The 6,749-nt window shown below is 62.9% G+C and overlaps 1 protein-coding gene across 1 annotated transcript; it reads right to left on the reverse strand.

Annotated features, from left to right (window-relative positions):
• Window positions 1-300: 300 nt before the first annotated feature.
• Window positions 301-5,159, reverse strand: CLDN19 (claudin 19). Its single transcript, XM_069477799.1, has 5 exons — window positions 4,937-5,159; window positions 3,547-3,711; window positions 3,363-3,447; window positions 1,223-1,375; window positions 301-426 (listed from the first exon to the last, which is right to left on the reverse strand). Exons 1-5 carry the CDS (start codon window positions 5,157-5,159, stop codon window positions 378-380), a joined length of 675 nt encoding a protein of 224 aa, XP_069333900.1. The 3' UTR covers window positions 301-377.
• Window positions 5,160-6,749: the final 1,590 nt, after the last annotated feature.

Genomic DNA, 6,749 nt, shown 5'->3' on the forward strand with positions numbered 1-6,749 from the left:
GGGCCTCCCTCCGCACCCTGGGCTCCCTCATACCAGCGCTGGGCCAGTTTTCAGGGGAGGGTGGTTTATCTCCCATCATGGAGTTCCTGGTGCCAAGGCTGGGGGGGAGGTCACCAGACGGGGGCAAGAGCTTTGAGTTCTTTTCTGCTCAGCCTGCATGTGCCGTGTAACCCACCCTGGACCTCCGTCTCCCTGTCTTTATACTCAAGAGCCCAGGGGTCAGCTCTGACCTCTATGAGCCGGGTCTCACCCAAGCCACCCCAAGGACAGACCAAATGATACCACGACTGGGGCTGAATGTTCACTTCTCTTTCCAAAAAATACCAAACACACAGTCTAGCTGCAGCGAGGGACAGAGCCTGGCTGGGGACTGGACATTACACACCCAGGGGGCCCTTGGCGGAGGCGGGCAATTTAACAACTGGTCTGAAAGTCAAAAGAGAGAGAGCTGGTTAGTGGGGTGAACGTGGGGTGGGGGAAGGGGCTGTGCATTCAGGCCCAGACTCGGGACTGGCCTTCGAGGCCAGACCTTGGCCCTCACAGCAGCCCTGCCTGGGGCCCATTCCCGGGGGCAGGGGTGGCGTGGCCAACGCAGCCATTTTTGTGGGGGTCCAAGAGCACTGGGCGCAGTGGGGGAGGCTGAGGCCTGAACCCAGAGAAAGCGGGGCTGAGCCTCATGGTCTCTCTGAGCCTCAGTTTCCTCAGGTGTAATGTGTGTACCTTCGACATCCCAGCACCGCCTCCTTCACAGGGACTGGTGAGGGTGAAGGGCTCTGCCCACCCCAAGGCATTCGGTACTGAGGTCCATTTTGGTCACCGCTGTACCCCCAGGGCCCAGCATGTAGCAGACACCCACATGGACTTTCAGTGAATAAATAAACGGGCAGGTGACAGGGCCAGCGGCTGGGCCGATGTGTGGGGCCTGTCCCCAGGTATGGACCCCCGGGAGGCCGTGCAGACAGGACGGTGGTAAGACCTGAACCTGTGTGGGCACGTGGGGGCTGGGTCTTGCCCTGGTCTGGTTCCGGCCTCTGGTCTCTCTCTGGGGGTCCGGGTCTGGGTCTCATATTGCAGGGTGGGTGCTTGTGTTGAAGACAAGCTGCTCAGAGCCCCAGACTGAGCTCCAGGGACGTGCTGTGCCCTACTGGCCCTGCCCTGGGGGCTGCAGGGGCTGGCTGGGTGCCCGGCGGGAGGGCTGGCGGCAGGCGGAGCTCAGACGTACTCGCGGGCAGCGGCGGAGGGTCCGGGCCGGTAGGGCTGCGGGCTGTTGTTGACTCTCTCGGGCTCGGGGCACGTGCAGCAGAGGAAGGAGCCCCCCAGCATGGCCAGGCCAGCCGAGGCCCAGCCCACGAACAGGGCGGGGCCAAATTCATACCTGCAGGGGGTGGGGGTGGGGAAGAGAAGACAATGGGATGACAGAAGCAGAGAGAAAAGTGAAGATACAAAAGTGGAGAAAGGAGCCAGGAGCCACCAAAGGTGCAGAACGGAGCTTTAGGAGCGGGAAAGGCAAGGAACTGAACCGTTCGTCCTATGCAGCCTCCGAAGGAACCCGGCCTGCCGACTTCTTCATGTTAGCCCTGTGAAACTCATTTTGGATTTCTGATCTCCGGAACAGTAAGAGAATAAATTTGTGATGCATTAAGTTAAGAAAAAAAAAAACGGCGGAGGGTGTGGTTAGGGAGAATGGCATCCGGCATGGCTTCCGTGTCCCCAGCCCCTGCCCTGGCAGCGCAAGGGCAGAGTGTGGGGGCTGGAGCCCGCCGGCCTCCTCCATGTCTCCGGACGTACTGGGATGCACGCCACCTTCCTCCCTTCCCCAGCCCAGCACATCAACACCACACACGGTGACCCAGGCCCAGGGAGGGCCTGGAGGCTGGAGGCTTGGCCACCGGCCCCTGCCCGAGCAATCCTGGGCTCATTTCCTCCTCCGGCTTGCGGAGGGGGCATGGGCGGGCCTGAGAGGCCTGGACAGAGGCGCCATCCATGCGCCCTTCCACCAGGAACACCCAGCCAGGGCTGCTCCCTGCTACACTCTGGAGAAGGCCAGACCCCTTCACCGGGCGCTCTCGGCTCTGCACACCCAAGCCCTGCTGGCCAGCCCGTCCCCCTCCTGGGTCTCCCTGCCTCTACCGGGCACCCCCTCCTGGAGCTCACCCCCTGCCCCTCGCGCCTCCCAGTTCCTTCCCTGCCTTCAGGGCTCAGTTCAATGTAACCTCCTGTGGGGGCTTGCCTTGACACCCACCCCCTCTGTGCTCACCCGCCCCCTGGGGAGCACCTGCAGGGCAGACAGAGCACGGGATTCATCCGTGTCCCCAGGGCCCAGCACAGGGCCTGGCAGCCCAGGCAGCCTGGGGATTGTTGGAGGGATGAAGGGCGGAGTCCCAGCCTGGCATCCTTGAGCCAGACCTTGCTTGGCAGGTCTTTGTGGCTGTAGCCACCCACCCAGGGAACAAGCCTCATGCCAGGTCTCCTTTTCCTCCCCACTCCACACCCCTGCCTCCTCCGGGGAGCCCTCCTGACTGTGACAGCCCAGGCATCCTTGCTCATCTTCCCTCCACCTCAGGGCCAAAGCCCACTGGGATGTCTGGGGTTGAGATTGTCCCATTCTCTGCTCCTGGCTGGGCTGAGAGGTGTGGGAGGAGCCAGGATGGGCCCAGGCCCTTCCGAGAGCCCCCTCTTTGGCCCCTATGCCCTCGGCCTTACCAGCCCTGACCATTCTGGCTGCTGAATGTCTCTGAACCTGCTTTCCAGAGCTTCCTCTGTGGTCCCAAGCCCTCTGCTCTGACCTTTGCAATTGCTGCGTACTGGCCTCCCCCTCATCCTGCAGCCCTGGGGACTGCCCTGCCTGCCACCTCAGGGTGGGGAACAAAGTCTTCTGTGGCTGCAAGGCCCCATTCTCCAGTTTCCACTGCTGTCTTCTGCAGGAAGCCACCAGCTCAGGTTCACCGAGCACTCTCCAGGGCCCAGGCACTGGGCAAGTCCCTCACCTGCGACATCCTGCTGAACCCTAATAAACATGTGTGACCTCATCCTCAGGTTCTAGCTCCATTTTACAGGAGAAGAAACCAGGCACAGAAATACTGAGTAACTTGCTCAGGTCACACAGTCAATAGGTGCAGAGCTGGGACTTAAGCCCAGAGCCAGGGCACTTAGCTCTTTGTAGAGTCCTGGCTGCACCTGGGTGCCCTCCACGTGCCTCCTGCCGCTGGGGAGGGCCTGGCCGCATCCTTCCTGGCTCCGCCTTCCAGAGCTTCTCAGGCAGCAGCTGGGGCCCATTCCCCGTGTCCCCCTCCAAAGTGACCTGGACAAAGGCACGTGGCCCCAGAGGAGGTGAAGTAGGAAGCTCAAGCCCTGACACTCACCTGGCATTGACAGGTGTGCTTGGGTTGAAGAACTCCTGGGTCACCAGGGTGGCATACCAGGAGACAGCGGCCAAAGTGCAGAGGCCTGAGGACAAAGCAGGGAGTGCTCAGCTCTGCTCTGGTCCCTGCCGCCAGGGCTGGGGCTGCCTGCCATGGCCAAGACGGTGGAGTCAGGGGCACTCACCAGCCAGGAGGAAGAGGGCACCCCCGGCGATGGCCACACGGCTTTTGGCGATGGGGTTGCTGTCTCCGACCCGCGTGCACTTCATGCCCACGACGCTTAAGACCATGGCCACGAAGCCCAGGAGCACAGCCACCACCATCAGGGCCCTCGCGGACTGGATGTGACCTGGGGCAGTGGGCAGCACTGAGCAGGGATGGGGGGCAGGGGGCAGGGCCACAGTGGGAGGAGCCTGGCTTGGGAGTGGCAGGAGCAGGAGTTGGCCTGGAGTCCTGACCACCTGCCGCCAGGTACAGAATAGTGGGGATGACAGTGGGACGTGAGGACAGGGCATGGGGGTGTTGTGTCCTTCCCTTCACCAATAATGCTATTTTTTTTTCCATCCCTCCCCACCCCACCACTTCCAATAATGCTATTTTCCACTCCCTCTTGCCACTCTTGTGGGTGGTGCGTGGTGACAGGGTAGTTTGAATTCACTGTTCTGCTGCGTTCTGGCCCCACCTCCCTCTTGGGCTTGGCCAGCCCTCCTGAACAGCCAGGCCTTGCAGGTTGCGCAAAAGGAAGGGCTGAGGGTGTTTGAGCTTGGCCTTGCCTGGTCCCCTGCAGTGACCTCTCCCCACCAGCCATTTGGACTCTGGTCACCTCCTGTGCCCTGGGAATCACCATGGCAGCGGGGAGCCTGCCTCTCCATGGGTGCGCGGGTCAGTCTGGGGCCCCAGGGGGCACTCCAGACACCTGGGGCCCTTAGGGCGGCTGGACAGCCTGCCAGGACCGGTGCAGGGGGGCCAGGTTGACGGCAGCTCTGCTCAGGCTGCCCGTGGGGGGCCTTGGCCTTGGGTTGCCCCTGCCCCAGGGTTAAAGCTGTGGGGGTGCAGCTCAACTCCATGCTCCAGGAAGAGGGGACCTCGAGCCAAAGCACCCACGCGTGCGTGTGCATGTGCACGTGTGTGTTTGTGCTCATGTGCGTGCGCGCGTGTGCCTGCACATAGGCCTGGGCAGTGTGTGTCTGTGTACCGAGTATGAGGAGATGTGGCGGGAAGGCTATTAACTGAGCCTTTCCGAGTGCCAGGCACTGATCTCATTCCACCCTCCCACATCCCAGCACAGGTGTAAGTATCCCCCTTTACAGAGGAGGACATCCCAGTGCAAAGAGGTTTGGTGACTGGCTCAAGGTTACAATGGCAGAGCTGGGATCCGGACCCACAGCTGCCAGACACTAAAGCCCCCACCTCCCGCAGGGCAGCAGGCTGGCCTGGACTCCCAGTGTGCGCAGGGTGGTAGTAGGCGCTGCGCGTGGAGCCCAGTGCTGACGGCAGACTGTGGGGAAAGCTTGCTCCAGACCCCCCAGCCCTGTCCCCACATCCCACCTCCCCCCGACCAGCCAGAGGCCTACCGTCCAGGGCGAGCAGCGAGTCATAGAGCTTGCACTGCACCTGACCAGTGCTCTGGGAGGCACAGGACATCCAGAGCCCTTCGTAGAGGCCCACGGCGGTGATGATGGCGTCGCCGGCGTAGGAGGACTGCTTCCACTGCGGCAGGGCCGTGCTGGCGATGATGCCCACCCAGCCACCCAGGGCCAGGAAGTAGCCCAGGAGCTGGAGGCCCGAGTTGGCCATGGCCCAGGGAGGAGACGAGGGTCTCAGGACTCAGAGCTGGGCCGGCGTCCCAGGGGGTGCTGCGGTCATGGCCAGGTGGGAGGAGCAGCTGGGTGGGGGAGCAGTCAGAGGGAGGGTCAGAGGCGAGGAGGAGAGGTGGCAGCAGCGGCAGCAGTGGCTCTGGACTCCAGAATGCAGGGGGAGGCCCGGGGCTGGAAAAGGCCAGGGCCCGCCCACAGCAGCCGCCTAAGCCAGAGCAGGGTCCCCAGCAAAGCTCCTGCCCAGCCTCCTGGGGGCGGAGGGCGGGGCCCACGGCCCAGGTGGGTCTTCCTGTCCCACCCCCCCTCCCCGGGATGGAGAAAGGAGGGGCTGGGAGGAGTGACCCAGCTGCCCTCAGGGCCTTCCCACCCAGGGAAACCCCTCCAGGAACCTGATTCAAGTGCCCTGAAATTCTCTAATCCCTACCCAAAGCACTGGCCCTGGGATGATGGACTTTGCTCTTGCAATGCTGATCTGACCCTTGGGGTTTTCTGTCTTCTGACTTTAGGACAGAGTGGAAAAGGAATTACAGTTTGCAGCAGGTAAAACTGGAGTTAGACGTCAAGGAGAACTTTTTGGCACGGGCTCTGAGGCCAGATGTGGAGAGACTGGGCCAGGGACGGGGTGCTGGGGAGAGGGGTCCTGGGTACCTGGGAGCCGTGTGTGTCAAATGTAGGGGAGCCTAGGCCAGGGAATATGTTCTGTGGGGTCTGTTTGAGATCTGAGGGGGACAGAGGAGGGGCCCCATCGGGGCTGGGCAGGAGCTGGCTGCCGGCCAGCAAGGGGCCTGGCGGGGAGCTGGGGAGACAGCACCGACATTCTGGCATCAGCCTGAAGGAAGGCGGGTTGCTCAGCCCTTTAATCCCCTTGCCGGCTGGCTTAGCAGCTCCTGCTGGGACCTGGGACACCGGGCCCTGGCCCCCAGCTCCAGAATGGCCTGGTGTGGAGCAGCGGCCTCTGCACATTCCTGGGGTTCAGGCTACCTCCTCCTGGCTCCTCCACCTCCCCCTTCCCTCTCCCATCTGAGCTCAGCCCTCGGAAACAGGGGAATGTTTAACTCTGCTCGACCTCATTAGCAATCCCCTCACGTTCAGCTGGGCCCCAGGGGTTCTCGGCGTGGGTGCAGGAGGAATGTCACCACCCTGCTCCCACTCCACCAGCCCCCCAGCCGCCCCTGCATCCCCACCGGGCCGCACTGGGGGAAGGCAGGGTCCCTCTGCCGACCCCTGCCAGCTACCTCCCCCACGGCCCCAGCGCCCCCCACCCCCAGGGATGAGTCCCCAGCCTGCTCCCTTACATTCTTCACATGGCTATGCAAACGAGAGGGTGCCCGGTGCTGAGCAGACAATGGCAGCCCTGTGTGCCCGCCCAGGGCGTAGGCCCCTGGTATGGCCTGCAGCTCTGGCCTGAGCTGGGGGAGTGAGCTGCCTTCTGAGGGTCAAGAGTGAGCACTATTTGGCCTGCGGTGCCACACACTGGGTCCCTCTGAGGCCCTCCATGCTGGGACAGTTGGGAACGTGGGTCTGGGCACACACAGACCTGTTTCCTGGGATGGCCTGCGGGTCCCAAAAA

The sequence above is a fragment of the Eulemur rufifrons genome, chromosome 8 (genome assembly GCF_041146395.1).
Source record: "Eulemur rufifrons isolate Redbay chromosome 8, OSU_ERuf_1, whole genome shotgun sequence".
NCBI lineage: Eukaryota > Metazoa > Chordata > Mammalia > Primates > Lemuridae > Eulemur > Eulemur rufifrons.